Source organism: Lagenorhynchus albirostris, chromosome 16 (genome assembly GCF_949774975.1).
Source record: "Lagenorhynchus albirostris chromosome 16, mLagAlb1.1, whole genome shotgun sequence".
NCBI classification, from domain to species: Eukaryota; Metazoa; Chordata; class Mammalia; order Artiodactyla; family Delphinidae; genus Lagenorhynchus; species Lagenorhynchus albirostris.
The window spans coordinates 15,388,249-15,414,947 of record NC_083110.1 but is presented as its reverse complement, the minus strand read 5'-3'; the positions used below and the strand labels follow the sequence as shown (position 1 = coordinate 15,414,947).

Here is a 26,699-nt window from a genome sequence, read left to right as displayed (position 1 = left end):
TCATTACATTGGAGATTGCACACGTTCTTCTACTACTGTCCTTCCTTCTGTATGTGTTAGCTGGCATTCTTTTGTAAAGGACTTTTTCTTATCAACTAGGAATGAATTACAGTCTTTCCTGAAAAGGCTGGGTAAATGTTTAATGTTAATGACCAATTTTCAGAGTAAGGAGTTGTGTTATTACATGTTGACATTGTATTGTTATTGGCAATATGTATTGGAGTGGAGTTACCTACCCCCTGCAGAAGTAGCACATGAGTGTCGTTTCTGTTGTCCCACACCACCTCCAATATTATGATAAACTCATAGATTTTAAACTATTCAATCTACTCAGTGTTTTAAATTACTTGGGTTTTAAATATAAGGTAGATGTTTTAATTATTTTGCTTACTTTGTAAATTTCTAAGGGACATGTACTATTAGAGTATTCTTAAATAAAGGGGATCATTGATAAATGCCAACTTGGTTGGATAGTGTTTTTGTTTCAGTTTTTAGTGTATTTCCAGTGCTGGGTCTCTAAGATCTTTTTATGCTTAATAATGTTAAATATTAAATACAAAGTTTCTTTCTTTTGGTTGTCTTTCTCCTCTCATGATTTAGAAAATAATAATTTTGCTTAATGCTGCTTTAAAAATTATGTGAAAACATGAATTTTACAGTTGCTAAGGTATATAAATAATAGTTCTGCTATTTTGATCACAGGATCTGTTCTCTGACTATAATTCTTGTCCTTCTAAATGGCATTTCCTGTAAGGCTAAGTCAGTTCATTAATTTTCAGAGGGAGCCATCTGTGGAAATAGTCACATTAAGGAAAGAAAAGCCTAAAAGCTATCCCCCTCCTCTTTTCAATCCAAATTTGAAAGGATGATTTACTTCAAAGTGATTGCTTCAACTTCAAAAAACTTCCCTATGAATGTTGTTGAGCTAGACATTCTCAATAAGGGGTACTTAACTGGAGCCACTGAATCTCCTGTACGTTGTAGAAAGCATTTTATTAGCCAAAGTTTTATCCATTGCCAGTGGGGTGGGGATTGGAATGGAAAAGAAATGTGAGTCTTTGAGATCAATAGTCTTTTCTTGATCTAAATAGTATGCATCACTTCATTTTAATGAATCATAAAATCTGTACCAAACAAGTCAATAACACTAGTTGGTGTGATAGTCCTTTGTTAAATTGTCTTGAAATTGTTTTTAACCATTACATTTATCATGGACCCTAGCAAGTAAAATTACCATGAAGCACATGGGATTTTCTTCATATTATGTTAGTCCTCTTAATGCATGTATCACCTATTCAGATTGTCCCTTATTAAATACAGCAAAAAGAATTTTTTAAGCAGTCTTTTCCTTTAAGAGTTTACATCTGATTTCATTGACATAAATTGAAAATAACTATATCACTAATACTAATCAGACCTAATGCTTGGTTTAATTTATGGTTATGCTTTATATACTTCAAACATTCCTTGTCATATATTGTAGAAGGTATGCTTTCTTTGTCATTAGAATACATATAAGGTCTAAAGCTTGTTTTTAGCCATCAACAATTTTGTCTTCATCCCTGGTTAACAAGACTTTAGACCAGACACCTTTCAAAGAACTCATTTATCCTTACAACATGTTTGTGAGGAAGGTGTGAGTGAAATATTATCTCTGCATTATAGATAAGAAAGCAGGCTCTTAGTTTTTTGTACTTGTATTTTATTTTTTAATTGTTTTTTTGAAAAATTTCAAGATAATCTATAGAAAGAATAGTATAAATGAACCCGTCTGTACCCTCACACATTTCCTCCACCGTTGGATTATTTTGAAGCAGATCCTAGCAATCATATCATTTTACTTGTAAATATTACACTGCCGTACTGAAAATTTATAGCCGTACATGAAGTCAATTTATCATCAAAAATCCAGACAGTGTTCAAATGTCTCAGTCTTGTAATTTTTTAAACAACTTTTTGAATCAGGATCCAAATAAGGACCATACATTGCATTGATTGATTAGTTCTCTTAAATCTCTTAGTCTGTTGGCTTTTATTCTACCACCCTCTTTATCTCGCTCTCTCTTTCCCCTACACATATACACACACAATTTATTTGTTGAAGAAATTTGGTCATTTATCCTACAGAGTTTTTCAGAGTCTAGAATTTGCTGATTGCATCTTCAAGTTGTCTTTTTTCTTCTATTTCTGAATCAGATTTAGGTTTGTTTGTTGGTTGATTAGTAAGGATATGTCTTAGTACTTTTATCAGGAGGCATATAATAACGTCTGGGTCTTCCACTCACGTTAACATCCACTGATGAACGTTGCTTAGATTCTTTATTTCATTAGGGATTGCAAACTGCTGCTATTTTAACATTCTTTCTTCATTTATTAGCTGGGACACCTCTACTTCATCAGCTGTTAGGTTGAAGGACAGTTTTTACAAGATACCCAAGATAAAGGTTTGATTTTTTGCATTTATATACTAGTTACCAAATCTATGAGGCGGTTCCCTAGCATCCTTCAGAGGTGACCAATGAGTTAGTTTTTAAATATCATTATGAATTTGTGGATTTAAAGACTTTTCATGCATCAGTCCATTACCATTGTAATTCTTATTGATGCTCAGATTGTCCCATCCTTGGCTACTGGAAGCCTCTTCAAGTTTACTTTTGAGTCCTTTTGGTGCAACCCTAGTAATCTTTGATTTCTGGTAGGACAAGATGTTCCAGGCCCATCCTATATATTTCCTGGCCCAGGCTGGGGATAAGCCATTTCTCTAAAGAGTTCTGATTCCTTTTATTAGGAAAGAGTATTTAGAAACTATAATCTGGGTATGTAGTAGACATTTTTAAAGTCATATAGTCAAAAGTAAAGTAGGAAACAATTTATAAATCTAGTTCTGATCTGGTAATTTTCCATTACTACAGAAATGGAGAGGTTGAAGTACAGTTTTAATTCAAAAATAATGAAAAACCTAAAAGAAACTTTCCTTTGACTTCAGAGTTAATTATATTTTGTTACAAAATTGACTTCTCAGATTGTACCTTTCTTGACTTCACTTGGCCTTCTCGGGGTAACCATCGTCTCATGCAGTGGAAAGTTGTAGTTCAGTATGTGCCGATTGACAAAAGTAGAGCCAGCCAAGGATGAAAATTTCATCGTGAATAATCTCAAATCTATCTACGTATCAATAGGAGTTGGTTTTAAAGCCTCCCAAATCAAATAAAAAGGTTTGGAATTAGCAAAAACAAAACAAGAAACTGACCTTGCAGAGAACGCTTATCTCAGAACATGTTTCCTCATCTATAAATTAAAGAGCAGATTATCTCTAGGATCTGAGTCTATCAATGTAAAACTTTTTAGCATTATCTGAGTTATTCTTTTGTTATTCATTTATTCATCAAATATTTTTCAATCACTTAGTGGGTACCAGGCAGTATTTTAGTTGATGTAAATAATGGGGGCAAGAATACCAAGTTGCTTGCTTTCATACCCTGCTGAGAGGAGATACTTATCTATACATTGTGTGAGCCCATAATGATAACAGTCCTAAAATTCATCTTGTGTTTTCTAATCCATTCCTTGTTTGGGAAGTGAAGTCCTGAGCACTATTATTGATACTTTAGCCATAGTGAAAAAAAAAATTGCACGAACTTTCTGACATTATCAGAAACTTTGTTTACTCACTTTTTCTTTGACGTACAGTTTTTTTGGTTGAAAAAATTTCCCATTAGTTAAATTATTTTGGATGATAAAATATAGAGGTTAATTCAGATGATCTGTGTTTCATTTGCACCTTTTAAAAACCTCTCGTGTTGTAAAAATTTAGCGGTATTTATGGTTACCAGTGTTAACGGAGTGTACAGTATTTATATACTATTGTATTATTTTCTATTAGAAGGATATAAATGACCCAGCTTGTCAGATTTTCTACATAGCTATTTTTGTTTGAAATGGTATCCTGGTATTATTAATAATTGTACCTATTCATCTGTAAAAATTTCAACTTATTTAAAAGTTGAATCCATTTTAATTCTATATACAAAAGGTCGTCAGAAATTTGTATTAAAATGGATTTGGGTGGAGGGAATCACAATTTCAGCAACAAGAATACTTCATATTTTATCATTCAGGTTTTTTTTTTTAATACAGCAATAGAGGGTTGTCCCCCCAGCCCTCCATCTGAGTCAGCTTTCATTTAGTCTGAAAGAAGGATATCAAAGATTCTTCTGAGAGCTTAAGTCATTCTCTGCTAGTGATAATAAACTTTATATTTAAAGAGGTTGATTACATGTTATCAGGCTCCAAAGATGCCATTTAGGCAGCATTTTTAAATACTGTGTAAGTAATTACTTTAAAAAGTTAATTCACAAAGTTTATTACCAAGGAGTATAAAGTATAAAGGAGTATAAAAAGACCCTATTATGATAAAATTACAGTGTCGGCCATAAGTGTTAACAATCCTCTGAAGACACTCGCATTCCTGCTTTTTAAAAAATGACAGGATAGACTGTCTCTAAGTTATCAATCCTTATATTTTGGGATACTTGAAAATTTCAAAGTTATGTTGCTACTTTATATAGCATACTTTTTCTCAAGTGATTTTTGAATAGGAGTTCCTTCCTTCAGAAAAGAACTTCTTATGTAGCCTGTATGGTGTTCACCTGCCCATATTTACCTGTTTTTCAGGGAGTGAACAGCTTTTCTTCCAAACTCTTTCCAACTTCTATAAAGTCCACATAGACATCATTAAGTGTGTATTTTGGTGTGTGACTCTGCACACAGACTTTCTTCACTCTAAACTCAATGAAGTGAAGAATTTCTTCCCACTCTGAATCAGCTTTTGTAACTGCTAGCCAAGTATTCTTCTACACGCAATACAGTAAGCTTAACCATACTGCTGTAGAGCTGCTCTAGCCGATACAGTAGCCACTAGCCACCAGTGGCTGTTAGGCACTTAGGATGTGGCCAGTCCAAGTTGAGATATGTTGTAAGTATAAAATACAGACTGGATTTTGGCGGCGTAGTGTGAAAAAAGAATGTAAAGTATCTCAAATTTTTCTTATCAATTACATGTTAAAATAATACTTTGAATATATGGGTTACAAAAAATACATTATTTTAAAATAATATATTAATTAATTATTACATAATTATTTTCACCAGTTTCATTTTACCCTTTTTAATGTGGTTACTAGAAAATCTTAAGTTACTTACATGACTCACATTATATTTCTAACAAACAGCATTGCTGTAGAAAATGTCATGTCAATCATTATCCAGGCAGCCAAATCACTATCTTTGCTTAATAGATAGGTCTATTCCAGACTTTCTTTTCCACGATTCCTTGGAAACTACATGTAGTTGCTCGCTTATCATGTGACTTAGCAGTGCCTGTGTGTGACTTGGGAATAGTCTCTTCTACACATAGACACAAGAAGGATCACACAATGTCATACCTAGTACCAATCAGAAAAAAGGTTTAGACTATCAACGTGTATGAAACCATTGCCTTTGTTGTAAAATGTTGCATTCATCATTTAAAAAAATAATTTTTACCATTATAAAGGTTATATTACTTTATGGATCTTTACCTATGAGCTTTGTAAATGAATGTTACATATGAAATAAGTGTTAATGATGAAAGCCTAATTGTTTACTGTAGTAAACATTAAGTTATGGTTTTACTGCTTTAACTGATAACACTGTATACTATGCATGAGTATTAGAATAAGAAACATACTTTACTGATTCTTCTATTTTATTACTGTTGAAAACACAGTTAACATAACTCAGAGTTATAACATACTGTACTTGTTTTATTGCAAATTTTAAGACGTATATAAAAGACAGCAAACTCCTACTTAAACTAAGAGATAGACACAGAGATTATGTTTTAATCTCATGTAATTTAACATAAGTGCTATATGTAGTATACTTTGAAATATTACTCAGTATTTTTAATATCAAACATTTTTAAAATAACCTTCTAGATATGAGCTTGAATATTGAAAATTCTCAAAATTACATATTTTAAATTTCAGACGATCAGCAATAAGATTGTAATTGCATCTGGTATAAATATGGTAGCTAAGCAATAAAACATTTATTCGATCATTACAGAAATAGTCTCTTATAAAACAACAGTTTTGTCTTAATATTTAGGAAACCAGAATTCGGGCAATGGATAAGGATAAAAAGAAAAGAATCCATAATTTCTCTGTCATCAACCCTGTTGCTGGACAGGCTACAACTCATATTTTTGCAGCTGACAACAGAGAAGATCTTCAGAAGTGGATGGAAGCCTTCTGGCAGCATCTCTTTGATCTTAGTAAGTTGACATTTGGATTTTCTAGTAGTATATTCATGTCGCATGAAGGGCTGTACATAGCAATCTAAATATTAAGATTATATTATAATTGTATAGCTTGTATCAAGAATTTGTTATGCTCTTGAATAAAATGGTAGTATATCATCAGTGCATTGATGCTTTTTTCTCTCCATCTTTCCCCAGTGCATGACTGATTATAGTATAGTATACCTTTGAATTCCTAGTATACTTACCTGTTACTTTTAAGTTCTGGTCTCTAAAACAACTAGACCACATTTTTTCAAAATATTCGGTCAAACTACTTAAGGCAGTGTGTTTGATCAAAGGAATAATAAACTACATGAGGAGTAAAAAACTTCTCTAGGGTAGTGATGATCATAAAATATTGAAATGTTCAAAAGGAGATTCATTTTTATGTAGGCTTCTGTTAACTCTCAATTCATTATTATATCATTTTGGACATCATCCAAAGAGATTTTTTTTTTTAACTGCACATATGGTTTTTCAGTTTCAATAATACAGTTCAATGGCATGGATTATAAAAACAATGTGATAGTAATGTAATAGAGTCCTAGTATGTAAAATATGTGAAGTTCTAATATTCTCAATTTAAGGAGGAATTTTATCAACAGGAAAATACTAAAATTGTATATTGAAGATGTAGACTATTGATAATGGCTGTTTCTAAGCAAACTAAGCCTACTGTAGATTCAATCAGAATTTTATGTCTTTAGAATACTTTTCTACAGAACTGAAAAGTAGAGCCATTTCCAAACAATAGAAAGTTATTTCTGCAACTCCTAGAAATAATCCTGGAGATATTTTAGGACATTTTAGGAGCTGTTACCGAGAACTCTAAAAACAGTTAATATCTGTAGTCCTCAGATTAATTTTTATAAGCCTTCTCTGATCCATGGCCTGGTCAGTTATTACACTGATGGTTGAGGAGGGGGAAGAAAAGGGATCTAAATTTATTGATTACCTTCCACATACCATATGGCTTCATTTATTTTTCATAACAACCCAGTGAGGTAGAAATTTTTTCCCACTGCTCTAAAGATGAGAAAATTGAGGCCTGAAAAGGTTACAGGTTTATTGCAGGGAACCAGAGGACTCTCTGCATGGCTTTCTTGGATTCTTTATAATTTGTTTTCCTTAAATACTGTCCTTTGACACTCAGTAGATATTTAAATATTTCTTCCAGGCTTATTAGCATGCGCTACATTTCTTTATTTTAAAATTTCAGCTGATCTTAGGTGTGTAACTTAAAAGACAGCAACTTCCTTTCATTTGCTGATCACAGCTAAAATTTTAACCGCTTTCCTAAATGCTCTGATTTAGAGAGTCTGTCTTATAAAAAAGACTGTGTTACTTTTAGAAATGATTCTGGCATTTTATAATTTTTATGTAGACAAAAACAGGAAGGAGGAGTAAAGGAAAGTAAAAATGCCAGAATATTATAGTCTGGATATCAACTACTATTAGATGATCTCATGTTTTCATTCCCCAAATTATGTAAAATAATTTATCATGCTAAAAGAGGGACTTAGAGGGATAAGAATCTCATGACATTTTTATAGTGTCAAAGTAATAAGAAAGTGATGACGACTAGGTTCTCAGGTCTGGCTACTTTTTTAGTATTTAATGCTTTGGGGATAAAATCTGCCAATCTGTCTAGTTTTTAAAGTATAAATTCTATTACATTTGCTGTTTAGAATTCATTGTGTAAGATATGAAGATATGAAGCAAAGATGGAAGGGTTTATACTATCCTGAAGATTGACTTGTACTTTAAAATTTTTACCCTCCTAGTGATAAGTGTAGCCTCTTGTGATCTTAGGTGAAATATGATGTGTAGAACAAAGTAGAGGATAGATATCCAGGGCAGAATAAAGTAACAGTAATTTAGTACTTAGAACAAATTTCAATTACTTGACTTAGCTTAAGAGTATAAAATCGTGAGGGTGAGATAACTGTAAATCATGAGAAAACACTAATGGAACTCGGTGTGTTTAGCCTGTGGAAGAACAGCCTAAGGAGTGAAGGTTAGGAGGCAAGGGGGAGGTAATAGCTAATTTTTAATATTGGATAGCTAACAAACATGTAAAAGAGGAATGACACTTGCTTTGGATGATCAAATAGGGTAGAGCTAGGAATGGTGAGTCAAAGATAAATTTTTTCAAATATTTAATAATATAAATACTGAGTTAAATAAGCAGCTTAACTTGACTGGGAACACTGTAACAATAAATATGGTGGGAAGCATCTTCAATATACAGATTTTATGTGAACAAAATGTATCCATTTAATATTTCATATTGGGCCTTTATTTTTATGTTAGCATATTAGTATTACGTTTAACTGTGCATGGTAAAATTTATTTACTGGTAAAGTAAATGTTTAATTGTAACATCTTGACCAGTGAACATACCACATTTATACCTATGACTCTGTAATACATGGGATAATGTGGCTTTATATTCCAGTTTTCAACATGAGTAGTATTCTGCTATCAGTTTAACAATGAAGAGCTTTCATCTATCAATATAGAAAAAAATACTGCACTACATAACTTGTCTAAGGTTTGACAGAGAATTGTTTGCTGGTTTAAAGTGTTTCATTACCTTCCCAGTAGATAAGGCCTTTTTTTCCTGCCCCCAAGAAGGAAAGGCTGGCTTTTACATATTCATCTAAAAAAGTAGAAAGGTGGAATAAGTTATCGGATCTCAGATCCTACTAGATTTAAATTCTACAGGGCAACCTCTGAAGCCTCAAACTCAAGATTTTATTCCCTTTATAAATTGCTGTGTGAGTTATTTTGAAATTTTTACCATATTCTATACTTAGCATAAAACATACTGAAAGGTTTTTTTCATGCTTCTTAACTATTTTTTATGTTTCTAAGCATACTGAAAGGTTTTTTTATGTTTCTTAACTATTAGGTGGTGGATTTTAAATTTATGCATATATTACCTTATTAACATGACAGTAAATTAGACTTAAATCAACAAAAATAGATAATTTGACTAAACATGAAGTGTCTTTAATTTTTAAGCCATGGAAAATAAGTTGGATATTGAATATGAAGGTTGAGAATTAATAAGAGAGAAATATAGATCATAAATCATTATAAAAAGGCACGTGTATATTACATTTACTTTTCTGCTAATGTAAGGTAGAATATAAGAATGGTAAACCTCCATAACTTACTTTTATAATGAATATATAGACACATAGTTTCTAGCACAGCTGTTACCCAGCGTGCAGGTCCACAATAAAGACGGAAAGGTTACATTTTTTTTACACCCACTCAGGAGAAATAAATCTGAGAATTTTATTTTGAGATGAACATAGTAAAACATAATTACAAGAAAAATTAATGTTGTCCACACTTTTGAATCTTAACTTAATTGAAACAACTTATTCAAGAGTATTTTTATTATTATTCTGAATGCCTAATGGCTTTATTTAACGTGTCCTTCCTAAAACAGATTAGATCCAGTTAGAATTTTGAGCGATCTGTCTTTATAGTAACAGGTTTTTATATATCCTAACTAAAATGAATATACAGCATTCTTCTAGTTTCCTGATTTTTGAAAGGGCATGATAATCATCTTAAGAGATCATTTTTATATAAGCAACTCTTATTTCTTAATTAAAATTTTCAAAGTTAAAATCATTTTTGAGAACCACTACTCCTTACGTTTTTTCTACTTCCTGCTAGGTAATTATATTTCAGTTAATTTTTACCTTTCAACTGTCTTAAATACTGGATGTTTTTATTTAATATTTAAAATGAGAGAATTTATACAAACCTTTGCTGTAAATAGAGATTTTAGTTATTGACCATCTAGTGAAGTAGTATAGTATTTAATAGCCTACAGATCTTAGCTTAATATCTGTTCATAGAGATTTATATTTAAAATAGAGTACTTTTATGCCTAGACTTAGACTTTGAAATCATGGGAAGTACTAGGATTTTATAGCTTCTTTAAGATAATGCTTTATAAATTCACTTACTTTTCAAATCAAAAAATATGTTAATATCTGTTGAAAATTAAATATACATCTTCACATTTATGTTTTAAACTAGCGTGCCTTTTTCTGTCTTTCTTAGGCCAATGGAAGCATTGTTGTGAAGAACTTATGAAAATTGAGAGTATGTCACCACGGAAACCACCTTTGTTCTTGACAAAAGAGGCAACCTCAGTCTACCATGATATGAGTAAGTGGGGTTTGTCTTTTCTAAGCTGCAGGGTAACAAAAACAACATTGTCCTTACTCAAGCAGCTTATTCTGTTGACATTAAAATGCTAAAATTTTCAGGGCACAGTCAAAATGAATGAAAAAAGACTATGATTATAGTCTAAGGAACTCATGTTTAATAGATGAATTAATACAAAATTAATGAATACACATTTTTCATAGTTTGAATGCTTAAGATCAAACAAAAATGTTAAGGCTTCAAAATGAATAAGGGTGCACTGAAAATAAATATTAGCTAAGTAGCTGATGAAAATTCTGAAATGTAAACTTGAGATTCTAAAATATAATTATGTTCAGTAATTTTTTTCCATATTTTATTAAATTTGTTTTAAAGTAGCATTGATAAATGAATATTAATAAATGGACCCTTTCATCTCAGGCCAAAAAATTGGTTAAGTTTAATACTTTGGAAAATTTAAAATTTCTAGACTCATTAATATTCCATTTTCCCACACTTTGAAGGTTATTTGTCTTTGTGGGATTGCCTCAGTGAATAGTGTTGTGAATAAGCACAAGTCAGAGCTAAATTCTGGTGTATTTTTCCACCAGTGTCCCTGCACTTACGTATACCTTAAAATGTTGGATTTAAAATGAAACATTTGAGTTTACACATTTGAATATGTCATGTAATAGACGTTTATCTGTGTTCTATTTTTCCCAAGGATCATAACCAAAGTGGTATTAAGGCTTCACTCTGTTTCCATGGGTTTTTTGTTTTGGATTTTTCCCCTATTACAGAGACTGCTGGTCTACAGGAAAGAATACTAATCCAGTTACATTTTCCCAGTTTACATATCAGGGTTTTATAAAAGGGAATCCACTCTTACCTAGAAGTCAGAATAGATTTTAAATCCAAGAAAAGATATTTTATAAATACTTAACCTGTAGAATTCAAAAAATTTCTGATGTAGCTCCACTCCTTTGAAAGCTGGATTTTACACATTTGTTTAGGAATATCTTTAAGTGTGTGTGTGTGTGTGTGTGTGTGTGTGTGCGCGCAGTGCACAGTACATGATCTCCTTATTTATTTATTTATTTATTTATTTATTTATTTGCGGTACGCGGGCCTCTCACTGTTGTGGCCTCTCCCGCTGCGGAGCACAGGCTCCGGACGCGCAGGCTCAGCGGCCATGGCTCACGGACCCAGCCGCTCCGCGGCATGTGGGATCTTCCCGGACCGGCACACGAACCCGTGTCCCCTGCATCGGCAGGAGGACTCTCAACCACTGTGCCACCAGGGAAGCCCGATCTCCTTATTTTTTGGTTCCATTAGTTCGGTTATTTTTACAAGTAAACACATTAAAAGAAAAAAAACACTTGCTTATCCTAGTCTGTTTTTGATAACTGTTTTTAGATAACATATTATAATAACTTTCTTGGGCAAAGCATATACTGCTTTTGAATTTTTTTCCATGTATTTTTTCTTAAAATTATTACAGGCATTGATTCACCTATAAAACTTGAAAGTTTAACTGATATAATACAAAAAAAAATTGAACAGACAAATGGAGAGTTCCTTATTGGTCAGCATGAAGAATCCTCACCACCTCCTTGGGCCACACTCTTTGATGGTAATCACCAAGTTGTCAGCAAGAAAAAGGTATTATCTCCTGCAAGCAAGCAGTTACATGATGGGAAAGGGAAAAAGAGACGAGCTCCCCTTCCTCCTTCTGGTAAAGCTGCATTCAGCTTAAAAACACAGAGCAACACAGATCAATTGGTTAAGGACAACCGGGAAAAGACAAGTGTATCTCAGACCTCACCTTTGGATACCAAATTATCGACCCTAATGCATCACTTACAGAAACCAATGGCTGCTCCTCGAAAACTTCTTCCTGCCAGGAAAAATAGTTTAACTGATGGTGAGCACACAGACACTAAAACCAATTTTGAAGCCAAGCCAGTGCCTGCTCCACGGCAGAAATCTATCAAAGACATTTTGGACCCTAGATCATGGTTGCAGGCACACGTGTAGAAAACCCTTAATGTCTAAGACATTTAACAAAATCTGTAACTGTGAGGCTTAATTCAGAAGCACTATAGATGTAGTAATATGTAATTATGTAGGTAAATATGACAGTGATTTACATCAATAATTAAGCTATTAGTTGTAAAAAAATGTTTTATAATGAAGAAATGGATTTCTCTAGCAGAGTGCAGGAGGCAGTTTCTAGACAATATCCCGATTATTGGAAGGGTTAATTTATTCCTAAGTTAGTACCAGGCAGTGAACAAGCACTAGGCAGAAGAAAGCATTAAAATTTCTTCGGGGAGGGATTGTCTAGTAATTTAAAATGTGTTAAATAAGAGCCATATTCTCATTGTGAGGATTTTAATACTAATGGAATGTTTCAAAAGTTTTATTCAAACCACAAATTATAAAATCCACCCAAGAAAATTTCTTCTTAGCATTCTGGAATTCTCATCTAATGGTCCACTGGCTCTCATCTATTGTTTAACTCACTACTTAACTCAGTGACCTTTCAGATTCCTGAGATACATTTTTGAATATTAAATTCTTCATTTTTAAAGGGAATATGTAATGTGCTGTTCAAAGTTGTTTCCTTGATGAGCCCTGAAATCCTGTCGACATTAACTCTCATAAGTAAAGCAAAACATTTTTTAGTTTAAGAAACAGGTAGATGAAATATACTTTACTTCCACTTTTCTATGCATGGTACTAATTTCTATTGTGATATTGGCATTTGGGGAAGTGAGTAGCTGATTAACACCTTAAGATTCATTCAGTACTTATTTAAAAAGCAGATGGCCGATTCAAAATATCAGAAAAGTTGGCCATGATAATAATTTTCAGAATTAATCCATGTAAAAAATTTTAATTAGATTTCCTTTTTCTAGTAAGGGTTCATGTCTGCTACTGATATTTGTCATTAAAAGTCATACTCTTTCAATAATGACATTGGAATCATTTCCATAGGAGGTAATTTCCATAGCAACTAATCATAGTGACACAAACAAGATTATGAAATCAAGTGATGAATAAATAGCAACAGAATGAATACCTCAAAGGAACAAAAAAATCCATTTTCTTAATAATTATGCTTCTTATAAACAACAGCTAGACAATCTTAAAAAATCTAATCAGAATTTCCAAGTAAAATAAAACAGTTTCCTTAAGGTGTCAGCAACAGCACTAAAAATCTCAATTCACACTGAACCCTAAATGTCATTGCAACAAATGAAAATATAAGAATTAAATTACTGCCCTGTGTATAATCTCTAGAGATCTTTTTAAAGCTTGTAAGAACTCTATTTGGATCAGAACTACATTATTTTAAAGTAAAATGAACACTTGACAAAAAATAACATTAATTTAAATGGAGCCTTTCATTATTTTTAGATAGCAGAGTCTTTTTTCATTTATGTAGAATGATGTAACTGCCAGGTTACTTTTGTGTTTACCCAGGACTCCTAGTAAGAATTGGGACTCAAGGGAGTAATGATACAAAAGGTCTCTTGTGACTGGCGACACCAGGATAGACATAGCATTTGATGAGAAGGAAATCCTATATGCTTGCCTGATAGAATTTAGAGACAATCAAGTGTATGAAAACCTAAAAAGGTAGGATTAATTTGTTTTTTCTAACTAGAAGGCTCTCGTAAATCTCAGTTGTGATTGCCGATTCAGTAAATGACATTAAAAATCTAATGGATATTATTTTTGTTTATTTTTTAAACCTCACTGCTGTTTTTGACAGCATTTTAACTGTCGTTGCCACTAAATTATTGAGCTAGAAGATGCTGCAGGAAAAATTGTTTCTGAAACTGGCATCTAAGCATTCTTGTATTTTTGTGTTTTTTTAGTTAAAGCCTTCCTTAGAACAAACCAGTGTTAAAACTTCTAAATTATATGCTTGTCATTTCTCCTTATGCATATTATATCAAGAAGGATTTAAGTTGTACAGGAAACAGAATTTGTTCTTAGAGAAATTACCTAGCAGTTGTGCCCTTAGGGGGCACTTTGAAACAAGCCTGAAGCCCATCTTCCTAGAAACATTTAGGCGAAGCCTAACCAAGGACCACCTCCCCCCAAAATTATTTAGGCTGTTTCTGGGGTCCCATCTTAACTGTATGTTACAAAGCCTTTAAAATCCGACTGTAGTCTTCAGCTGTACTTCTTTTGACATGGTACTCATTAGATGTTAGTTCTCCCCACTCTCCACTCCCCTCGAAAGGTATAATAAAAAGTTAAGGATCCTTCCCTCCTTCCTTCCCTCCCTCTCCCTTCCTTCCACAGTTAAACAAAAATCTAAAAATACTGAGTTAAACACTTTGTCAAGGAGTTTGTCAAAAGAACTATTTGTTTTCTCATTTCCTAAACCGGAAGTTTATGACAGAGAAAAATATACCATGTAATAAAAACATTTCAGCTTTTTATGAGCTGGCTTTTTACATTCCTTGTTTGTCCTTTTCATTTGTTTCTTGATATATGAAGACTAATAAACTTGAAACAAGGAGTTAGCTGTCAGATCTTGATAATAATGTTATAATTGGAGATACATAATAGAAAGAATAGGTATTTTATTATAATTCAGATGATCTGATAATAATAGCTTAGAAAATTACATTTCAAGCTCTGGGATATAAATTACTTAAAACATCATTAAGATAGTATTTTAATTGCTACAAAGTAATGAGCTTTTTATTTAAACATCTTGCAAGGACAAAGAAAGCATTTTGTTACTATAAATGCACACCTCCTAAGGTAAATAGTCTTTAAAAATATCAGACATGCCAACTCGTGGTTAGTTTTGTTAAATCCTCCCTAATTGTCTGCAGTGCCCCCCTGACTTCTTTTAAACGGACGTGCATGTATGTGGAAAACTAAATCCATTTATTATAAATGCCTTATCTTTACCCTTTAGGTTCCTACTAAATGTATTTTACCGGGTACTGTTTATTAAGATGGAAGCTTCCTTGATTTAGAGACAGTTCATGTAAGGTAGGTAAGCAGTCAAGTATTTCTTTAGGCTTATGTTCAGCTCCTCAGCCACCTACTGAGAAGTTAATTAATTCAGTACAAAATGAAATTATAGGGCAGTTTGGTGCAGTTTATGTTAAATGCCATTTGAATGTAATCACCTGTGTTACCTTGAACAAGGAACAACCATACTAGATAGAGATAGAATGCTGCACCATGAGCAAGAGAAGTGCTTTGGCAGGAAAAATATCTGTCCCTGTGGTTAGAATTTATCAAAACTCATTGTCTTTTTAAAGAGTGAATTGTTGAGCAGTAATTAAACTTTAACTGATGAGCATTTATATTCTCATAGTTGTCTTTGGTGTTCTATTAGTCTTAAACTATAATGTAGATAGATAGAGTTGACTTTTTGCATTTACATTTCAAAGACATTACTATTTGTAAATGTTCACATGTTTATGTGTAACTGCTTCATTGCTAATAATAGTTATAATAAAAATGGTTTATTCTGTATCATGCATATTCTAAGTTAATACTAGAAAAGTGTTACCTTTGATTTTTTTTTTTTTTTTTTTTTTTTTTTTTTTTTTTGCGGTACGCGGGCCCCTCACTGCTGTGGCCTTTCCCGTTGCAGAGCACAGGCTCCGGACGCACAGGCTCAGCGGCCATGGCTCACGGGCCCAGCCGCTCCGCGGCATGTGGGATCTTCCCGGACCGGGGCACAAACCCGTGTCCCCTGCATCGGCAGGCAGACTCTCAACCACTGCACCACCAGGGAAGCCCCTTTGAATTTTTAAGAGACGAGACTTCAGTTGAAAATATGGTCAGATATGTTATTTTCTATGACATACTTATATCATTGGCATTGTTTATAATTTTTATTTTTTAATTAAATGCGGGTCAAGCTTCTGGATTAGAAAGTATTATATCATGGATACATATATATATATTTTTAAGTATTAGAGATTGATAAGGAAGCCAAGGTCATGTGATTAAAACTTCTATATTTTAGAAGAAGTGATTCATGAAAGCATTTTCTAGATTTTTCCTTTAGGTACCCCCTCTGGGCTATAGACTGGTAGAAGTAAATAAACAGTGTTGTGAAATCAGGTTAAACAGAGAAAGACATACTACCCAGCAGCTGGTGCTAATTATTGTAAAACTAATATTCACAAGCCTTGGTATAACTTACATTTATTACAGTGTTGTACATAATCCTCTTACACTGTATTCTTCTGAAAATCCATTGAAGTATCCTTAGTTTTTAGGTTAGTGGTGCATAATTTCCCCAGAGCTTACGTTACTCTGATAATAAATTAGGGACCTAGGATACTCAGTTGCTGTTAGCCACAAGGAGACTCATTTTAATGCACCTCCCTCAGTACTTAATTTATTCCCATGGAGCACCTCAGGGAAGAGGGAGAGAAATGAGCAATCCTGGCTCAAATATATTATTTCAGCATTTTACTTCTAAATCTGTAGTGTGACCAGAAATATTTAACATTCCTTTTTAGAAGAAACATCCCTTTCTCTAAGGAGAGAGGACTGCTAATCAATGTGCTCACAGAAGCAAAATACCTTAAGTTTCCAATAACATAAATTTAACTATTAAAGAAATATTAACATTTTTATTTATCTCAAGATAGGAAAAAATACCAATCCTGGCATGTTTGATAGGCAAAGTCATTCCAAATCCTGGTAAAATTGTGTTTTAGATTGCAGCAATTTGCTTTGAGAGATGTGGTAATCTCTTAATGTAACTACTAAAGGAGAGATAGATTGAAAAGATCTTATACATACATAATTATGCTGTATCATAAACATGTTGCAAGATATCCAAATAGATCATTTTGCTGAAAATGAATACTTTTCTGAGTGTTGTATCAAGATATATTTTATTTTTGTTTACTCAAAAGAAGACAATTTTTGTGTTTGTGAATGGATATATTTTTGTTGAATTTAGCCAACTGAGAAACATATTTTCAGCTTAATTAGTTGCAGCAATTTTAATTTTACCTTAAAGGGGAGAAAAAGTATCAAGAGTTATCCATCTATTCACCTTAAGTATTAAAACATGTTTTATATTTATTACATATAAAAGTAGAAGTGTATACATACATATACATACATGTACCCTGTCAAATCTTCAATCCAGATATTTTCAATTAATTTTAAAAGATTCCTTTAAAATGTGCTGCCAGTGCTAGAAGAGTCAAAGTCCAAACCTCTTTCCACAGTTCACAGGAAACATCACAACCCAGCTTCAACTGCCATACCCTTCTAGGCGCTTTCCTCTTATGGCTCTCATCTTTTGGACGTTGCCTCAACAATCTGTGCTGTTTCTACTTGCTCTTCATTTCTTATGCTGTCCTCTCTTTGGCTAGAATATCTTTTCTGCTCCTCTTCTTCATGCATTCTCCTCTCAACCCACAGTCAACAAATTTTATTCATTCTTCAAAATGGTAGCACCACTAAATTCACAAAGACTTTGTACCCTCCTCAACCTCTCCATCTAGGTGAAGTTATACTCCTTCCTCGTGCTTTATATGTACCTCTATTTATAGCCTGAAGTCTTTCTTTGTATTTTTGTATTCCCCTATGTATTAATTTTATGAATTTGTTGCTCCTGCGTAACAAATTACCATCAACTTAGAACAACACCCTTTCATTATCTCACATTTCTTTGGAATAGAAGTCTGGATGGGCTTCAATGGGTTCTCTGCTTGGGATCCCACAAGGCTTATATCACGGTGTCAGCCAGGCTAGGCTCTAATCTGGAGGCTCTGGGAAAATCCGCTTCCAGTCTTTTTTAGGTTGTCAGCAAAATTCAGTTTCTCATGCTTGTTGATTGGCCAAGGGTCACTCTCCTAGAGACCACCCTCCAGTCCTCGTACGTGGCCCCCTCAATCTTCAAAGCCAGTAATAGCTCATTAAACCTGACACATCCAAATTCTCCTTAAGGAGGATTTGAATCTGTCTGACTTTTCTATCCACAATCAACTGGAGAAAACTGCCTTTTAAGGGCTCATGTGATTAGATGTAGCCCACCAGGATAACCTCCCTTTTGATTAATTCAAGGTCCACTGATTAGTAACCTTAATTACATCTGGAAAAATCTCTTTTGACTATAATGTAACATAGTCATAGGCATGATATCATATTCATAGGACAGGAGATCTTGGGGGCCATTTAAAAATTCTGCCACCTACCGCAAGTTAGATTTTTCAAGGGCAGGGAGCGTGTGTTATTTGACTTTTAACCCTGTCATAATAGTAATGAGGGAGGATTATTGTGTATTTATTATGTGTAAGGTATTGTGCTAAACACATGAATTAACTCATTTAATCCTTAAAATAGTCCTCCTAGTAACCCCACTAAACAGATGTAATGTAGGAGACTTGCCCTGGGTCACACTGCGTGGTAGTTAAGAGTGTGATTTCTGGAATTAGACCTTGATTAAATTCTAGCTCTGCCATGACCTAGCTGTGTGATGGTGCTGGGTTTTTTTTTAACCTCATCTAAGTTTGGGGGTTTTTTTGGTGTTTTTTTTTTTACATCTTTAAGCTAGAAATAGTACTTACCTCATAGGATAGTTGTGATTACTCAAAAAGATAACGCATGTAACACATAGCCCAGGGCCTTCAATTGTTTTTATGACCTGACATGTAGCATGAAACAAATGTGTGGTATGTGTATATACATACATATATATCCTTAAAAGAAATTATAACCCTTGTCCCATTTTTATTTTTTGCTTGATGAGAACATACTGGAATTACAGTACATAAGAATTTAAGAGATACTTAAGATATGTCCATATACTCACTGTCCTAATATAAGAACCCTATGTTATGCACTCCTGGGGTTTATAAGATTAAGAAGAATACTTGGGCTTCCCTGGTGGCGCAGTGGTTGAGAGTCTGCCTGCCGATGCAGGGGACACAGGTTCGTGCCCCGGTCCGGGAGGATCCCACGTGCCGCGGAGCGGCTGGGCCCGTGAGCCAAGGCTGCTGAGCCTGCGCGTCCGGAGCCTGTGCTCCGCAACGGGAGAGGCCACAACAGTGAGAGGCCCGCGTACCGCAAAAAAAAAAAAAAAAAGAAGAAGAAGAAGAATACTTATTCCGGAGAAGTTCACATTGTAGTTGTTGGGATCAACTGTATTAGAGAATATTGATATGGATTACTGTTTAAACTTGACTCCTGTATATATAACATAGATATATCTGTATACAGACATTTAAAACAATCTCTACCTACCATCAGTGAACTTAAAAAATTAGTTGAAAAGGTTAAATAATACATAAAATAACAGTGGGCAATATGAAAAAAACAGTCAGTGTAACACAATTAAGCATCTGATTTTAAGTGCTGTGAGAGATCTGTGAGGGGTATGAGAACTTCTACACAGCAATTTTTCGACAAGAGCAAAAGGCCTTGTATCTTTTTACTACTAAAATGATGAATTAAGCAGTGCAAAATTATATACTATGAATATCTTTGCTGTGAGAACAAGTCATAATAGGAAGATTTTTCAAATCTAGGGGAAATAAGTGAAATAGAAGTCAATTTATCCAACAGGCTCCTGGAGGAGTTTAATTTTATACCATTCAAATTTCAGGGAGATTAGTAGTCATGGAAGTCTGTGGAAAGGAATGGATTGGATAGGCAGTTAGCCTATTGTTAAGAATCAACAAGAAGATTAGAATGGCTGAAGTAAAAGTGGCAGTAGGGGAAAGGTAGGGTATGTTGGACCACATGCAGGACCTTAATGCCAGTTCAAAAACATAAGTTAAACTAAGTAGGACAACAGGACTAGAGTTGGCAGAGTTAGTGGAAAGAGCACGCAGCTTATGAATTGGGAGAATTGGATTCTAGTCCCTGGTTTACAATTAACTAGCCATCTTGCCTTGGGTAAGCTATTATTTACCAGTTCAACTTCATTATCAGTAGAACCACTGAAATGGCTGTTGGTGTTTGTCTCGAGCTCATCTAGAGAGCCCTAGGTTCCTGAGTTGATGCCCTTAGAGTCTGCAACCAGTGGGGGTGATGCCAAGTGAGTGAGTCTCTGGGGCTCCCTCTCCTAAACCTCCTGAATCAGCTAGAGCAGCTCCAAGTTGATCTGTTTAATTTTAAACCCCATGAGGTAGTATTATAATAGCCACCGTTTTACAGATGAGCAGTTTGAGGCACAGAACAGTTAAGTAACTTGCCCAAGGTCTCATGGTGAATGAGACAGGATTTGAAAGTAATCAGTCATCATTCAAAGTGAGTGATCAACCTCCTCATTGTACTACAACCTCTAATAAACGTGAAATAACAATAAAACATTGAGAGCAAGTTTTGCCAGCCTAGCCTGAAAACTGTTTTTCCCTAGTGATGTGATCACTTGGAGTATCTCTTTGTATTAAAGCCCCCCATGAAAATCGGTTTCATTCACAGTTACATCCAGCCTGTACTATTCTGGGCATCATGTCTGGCCCTGGAAGGTATTTGGGAGGGGAGGTTTGGGTATATGTAAACCTGACTCTACTAGCAGGCCGTGGAGAGCATTATAATAGAAATATGAAAGGGAGGAAAAGATAAATTCCATCCAGGAACATCTGGGAGGATGGGTATTTGAGCCAGGCTTGAAGTATGAGTTTTTATTAATTACATTTCTTTTTGGTAAAAAAGCAACAGGTGATAACTTAAGCAAAAGCAACAATAGCAAAACTGGTGGGGGACTTTATTGAAAGGCTATTAGAATCATCCAGAGGAATGAAGGGGGCCTAAGGAAGGTTGGACAGGACAAGTCAGGGTCCTCAGCAACATAAAGATTGAAAGAATAAAGTTTTATTCTCCTAGAGTAGTGACTACATCAACATATTAAAACTTTTTAATATTGGGGTGAAAACATGAATCACAGAACTTAACATCTAGAACTGTGGTTCTAAATCAGGAGTAATTTGTGTTCACCATGGACTATTTGGCAGTGTCTGGAGACATTTTTGATTGCCCCGACGGAGGTTCAGAGTGCTGCTCGAATCTGGTAGGAAGAGACCAGGGATGCTGCTAAGTCTTGTGGGATTGGGCTCTGCAGATATGGGAAAGGGCATTCCGAACAGGGAACAGAAAGAACAGTGGAGCAGGAGGATCACCGTGGTTTAAAATATGTCCACAGATTCTTTCACCCTTCTTCAAACGTAGAACGTAATTCTCCTCCCGTTGAATTGGGACTTAGGGATTCACTTCTAATGAATAGAGTATGGTGGAAATGATGCCGTGTGACTTGTGAGGCTAAGATATGAAGGAGAGTTTATACCTAAGCACTCTGTCTTGGATCACTGACTTTGAGGGAAGCCAGCAACTACACTCCCATCAGTCCTGGAAGAGACCCATGTGGAGAGAAACTGAGACCTCTGCCCCACAACCAGCACCAACTTTCGAATGAGCACTCAGAAGCGGATCCACAAACCTAGGCATGATGGCAGCCTCTGGAGAAATTCCAAGCCAGAACCACCAAGCTAAACACCTCCTAAATTCTTGACCTGCAGAAATTGATAATAAATATTTATTATTATTATTTTTTAACATCTTTATTGGAGTATAATTGCTTTACAATGGTGTGTTAGTTTCTGCTTTATAACAAAGTGAATCAGCTATACATATGCATACATCCCAATGTCTCCTCCCTCTTGCATCTCCCTCCCACCCTCCCTATCCCACCCCTCTAGGTGGTCACAAAGCAGCGAGCTGATCTCCCTGTGCTATGTGGCTGCTTCCCACTAGCTATCTGTTTTACATTTGGTAGTGTGTATATGTCCAAGCCACTCTCTCACTTCATCCCAGCTTCCCCTTCCCCTTCCCCGTGTCCTCAAGTCCATTCTCTACATCTGCGTCTTTATTCCTGTCCTGCCCTTACGTTCTCTGGAATCTTTTTTTTTTTTTTAGATTCCATATATATATATGTGTTAGCATATGGTATTTGTTTTTCTCTTTCTGACTTACTTCACTCTGTATAACAGACTCTAGGTCCATCCACCTCACTACAAATAACTCAATTTCGTTTCTTTTTATGGCTGAGTAAAAATAGTCCATTGTATATATGTGCCACATTTTCTTTATCCATTCATCCGATGATGGATACTTAGGTTGCTTCCGTGTCTTGGCTATTGTAAATAGAACTGCAATGAACACTGTGGTATATGACTCTTTTTGAATTATGGTTTTCTCAGGGTATAAGCCCGGTAGTGGGATTGCTGGGTCGTATGGTAGTTCTATTTTTAAATTTTTAAGGAACCTCCATAGTGACTGTATCAATTTACATTCCCACCAACAGTGCAAGAGGGTTCCCTTTTCTCCACACCCTCTCCAGCATTTATTGTTTGTAGATTTTTGATGATGGCCATTCTTACGAGTGTGAGGTGATACCTAATTGTAGTTTTGATTTGCATTTCTCTAATGATTAGTGATGTTGAGCATCCTTTCATGTGTTTGTTGGCAATCTGTATATCTTCTTTGGAGAAATGTCTATTTAGGTCTTCTGCCCATTTTTGGATTGGGTTTGTTTTTTTGATACTGAGCTTCATGAGCTGCTTGTAAATTTAGGAGATTAATCCTTTGTCAGGTGCTTCATTTGCAAATATGTTCTCCCATTCTGAGGGTTGTCTTTTCGTCTTGTTTATGTTTTCCTTTGCTGTGCAAAAGCTTTGAAGTTTCATTAGGTCCCATTTGTTTATTTTTGCTTTTATTTCCATTTCTCTAGGAGGTGGATCAAAAAGGATCTTGCTGTGATTTATGTCATAGAGTGTTCTGCCTATGTTTTCCTCTAAGAGTTTTATAGTGTCTGGCTTTACATTTAGGTCTTTAATCCATTTTGAGTTTATTTTTGTGTATGGTGTTAGGGAGTGTTCTAATTTCATTCTTTTACATGTAGCTGTCCAGTTTTCCCAGCACCACTTATTGAAGAGGGTGTCTTTTCTCCATTATGAATTCTCGCCTTCTTTATCAAAAATAACATGACCATAGGTGCGTGGGTTTATCTCTGGGCTTTCTATCCTGTTTCATTGATCTCTATTTCTGTTTTTGTGCCAGTACCATACAGTCTGGTTTACTGTAGCTTTGTAGTATAGTCTGAAGTCTGGGAGCCTGATTCCTCCATCTCCGTTTTTCTTTCTCAAGATTGCTTTGGCTATTTGGGGTCTTTTGTGTTTCCATAGAAATTGTGAAATTTTTTGTTCTAGTTCTGTGAAAAATGCCATTGTTTGATAGGGATTGCATTGAATCTGTAGATTTCTTTGGGTAGTATAGTCATTTTCACAATGTTGATTCTTCCAATCCAAGAACATGGTATATCTCTCCATCTGTTTGTATCATCTGTAATTTCTTTCATCACTTTCTTACAGTTTTCTACATACAGGTCTTTTGTCTCCTTAGGTAGGTTTATTCCTAGGTATTTGATTCTTTTTGTTGCAATGGTAAATGAGAGTGTTTCCTTAATTTCTCTTAGATTTTTCATCATTAGTGTATAGGAATGCAAGAGATTTCTGTGCATTAATTTTGTATCCTGCTACTTTACCAAATTCATTGATTAGCTCTAGTAGTTTTCTGGTAGCATCTTTAGGATTCTCTACGTATAGTATCATGTCATTTGCAGACAGAGACAGCTTTACTTCTTCTTTTCTGATTAGGGTTCCTTTTATTTCTTTTTCTTCTCTGATTGCTGTTGCTAAAACTTCCAAAACTATGTTGAATAATAGTTGTGAGAGTTGGCAACCTTGTCTTGTTCCTGATCTTAGAGGAAATGGTTTCAGTTTTTCACAATTGAGAACGATGTGGGCTGTGGGTTTGTCATATATGGCCTTTATTATGCTGTGGTAAGTTCCCTCTATGCCTACTTTCTGGAGGGTTTTTATCATAAATGGGTGTTGAACTTTGTGAAAAGCGTTTTCTTCATCTACTGAGATGATCATATGTTTTTTCTCCTTCAGTTTGTTAATATGTTGTATCACAGTGATTGATTTGCATATATTGAAGAATCCTTGCATTCCTGGGATAAACCCCACTTGATCCTGGTGCTGTTGGATTCTGTTTGCTAGTATTTTGTTGAGGATTTTTGCATCTATGTTCATCAGTGATACTGGCCTGTAGTTTTCTTTCTTTGTGACGTCTTTGTTTGGTTTTGGTATCAGGGTGATGGTGGCCTCGTAGAATGAGTTTGGGAGTGTTCCTCCCTCTGCTATATTTTGGAAGAGTTTGAGAAGGATAGGTGTTAGCTCTTCTCTAAATGTTTGATAGAATTCGCCTGTGAAGCCATCTGGTCCTGAGCTTTTGTTTGTTGTAAGATTTTGAATCACAGTTGTAATTTCAGTGCTTGTGATTGGTCTGTTTATATTTTCTATTTCTTCCTGGTTCAGTTGTGGAAGGTTGTGCTTTTCTAAGAATTTGTTCATTTCTTCCAGGTTGTCCATTTTATTGGCATATAGTTGCTTGTAGTAATCTCTCATGATCTGGCTAATGGTTTATCAATTTTGTTTATCTTCTCAAAGAACCAGCTTTTAGTTTTATTGATCTTTGCTATTGTTTTCTTCATTTCTTTTTCATTTATTTCTGATTTGATCTTTATGATTTCTTTCCTTCTGCTAACTTTGGGGTTCTTTTGTTCTTCTTTCTCTAATTGCTTTAGGTGTAAGGTTAGGTTGTTTATTTGAGATGTTTCTTGTTTCTTGAGGTAGGATTGTATTGCTATAAACTTCCCTCTGATAACTGCTTTTGGTGAGTCCCATAGGTTTTGGGTCATCGTGTTTTCATTGTCATTTGTTTCTAGGCATTTTTTGATTTCCTCTTTGATTTTTTCAGTGATCTCTTGGTTATTTAGTAGCATATTGTTTAGCCTCCATATGTTTGTATGTTTTACAGATTTTTTCCTGTAATTAATATCTAGTCTCATAGCATTGTGGTCAGAAAAGATACTTGATATGATTTCAATTTTCTTAAATTTACCAAGGCTTTATTTGTGACCCAAGATATGATCTATTCTGGAGAATGTTCCATGAGCACTTGAGAAGTGTATTCTGTTATTTTTGGATGTAATGTCCTATAAATATCAATTAAGTCCATCTTGTTTAATGTATCATTTAAAGCTTGTGTTTCCTTATTTATTTTCATTTTGGATGATCTGTCCATTGGTGAAAGTGGGGTGTTAAAGTCCCCTACTATGATTGTGTTACTATTGATTTCCCCTTTTATGACTGTTAGCATTTGCCTTGTGTATTGAGGTGCTCCTATGTTGGGTGCATAAATATTTACAATTGTTATATCTTCTTCTTGGATTGATCCCTTGATCATTATGTAGTGTCCTTCTTTGTCTCTTGTAATAGTCTTTATTTTAAAGTCTATTTTGTCTGCTCTGAGAATTACTACTCCAGCTTTCTTTTGATTTCCATTTGCATGGAATATCTTTTTCCATCCCCTCACTTTCAATCTGTATGCGTCCCTATGTCTGAAGTGGGTCTCCTGTGGACAGCATATATATGGGTCTTGTTTTTGTATCCATTCAGCCAGTCTATGTCTTTTGGTTGGAGCATTTAATCCATTTATATTTAAGGTAGTTATTGATATGTATGTTTCTATTACCATTTTCTTAATTGTTTTGGGTTTGTTATTATAGGTCTTTTCCTTCTCTTGTGTTTCCTGCCTAGAGAAGTTCCTTTAGCATTTGTTGTAAAGCTGGTTTGGTGGTGCTGAATTCTCTTAGCTTTTGCTTGTCTGTAAAGGTTTTGATTTCTCTGTCGAATCTGACTGAGATCCTTTCTGGGTAGAGTAATCTTGGTTGTAGGTTTTTCCCTTTCATCACTTTAAGTATGTCCTGCCACTCCCTTCTGGCTTGCAGAGTTTCTGCTGAGAGATCAGCTGTTAACCTTATGGGGATTCCCTTGTATGATATTTGCTGCTTTTCCCTTGCTGCTTTTAATGTTTTTCCTTTGTATTTAATTTTTGATAGTTTGATTAATATGTGTCTTGGCATGTTTCTCCTTGGATTTATCCTGTATGGGACTCTGTGCACTTCCTGGACTTGATTGACTGTTTCCTTTCCTGTGTTAGGGAAGTTTTCTACTATAATCTCTTCAAATATTTTCTCAGACCCTTTCTTTTTCTCTTCTGGGACCCCTACAATTCTAATGTTGGTGCATTTAAT

General features: G+C 34.6%; 1 protein-coding gene across 1 annotated transcript in view; it reads left to right on the top strand.

Annotated features, from left to right (window-relative positions):
- RTKN2 (rhotekin 2) overlaps positions 1 to 12,847 on the top strand; it is a 77,362-nt gene extending 64,515 nt beyond the window's left edge. The window contains exons 10-12 of the mRNA XM_060126310.1: positions 6,151 to 6,316; positions 10,433 to 10,540; positions 12,021 to 12,847. Coding sequence (XP_059982293.1) covers positions 6,151 to 6,316; positions 10,433 to 10,540; positions 12,021 to 12,556 — 810 coding nt within the window. The 3' untranslated portion in view covers positions 12,557 to 12,847. The remainder of the gene's footprint in view (positions 1 to 6,150; positions 6,317 to 10,432; positions 10,541 to 12,020) is intronic.
- Positions 12,848 to 26,699: the final 13,852 nt, after the last annotated feature.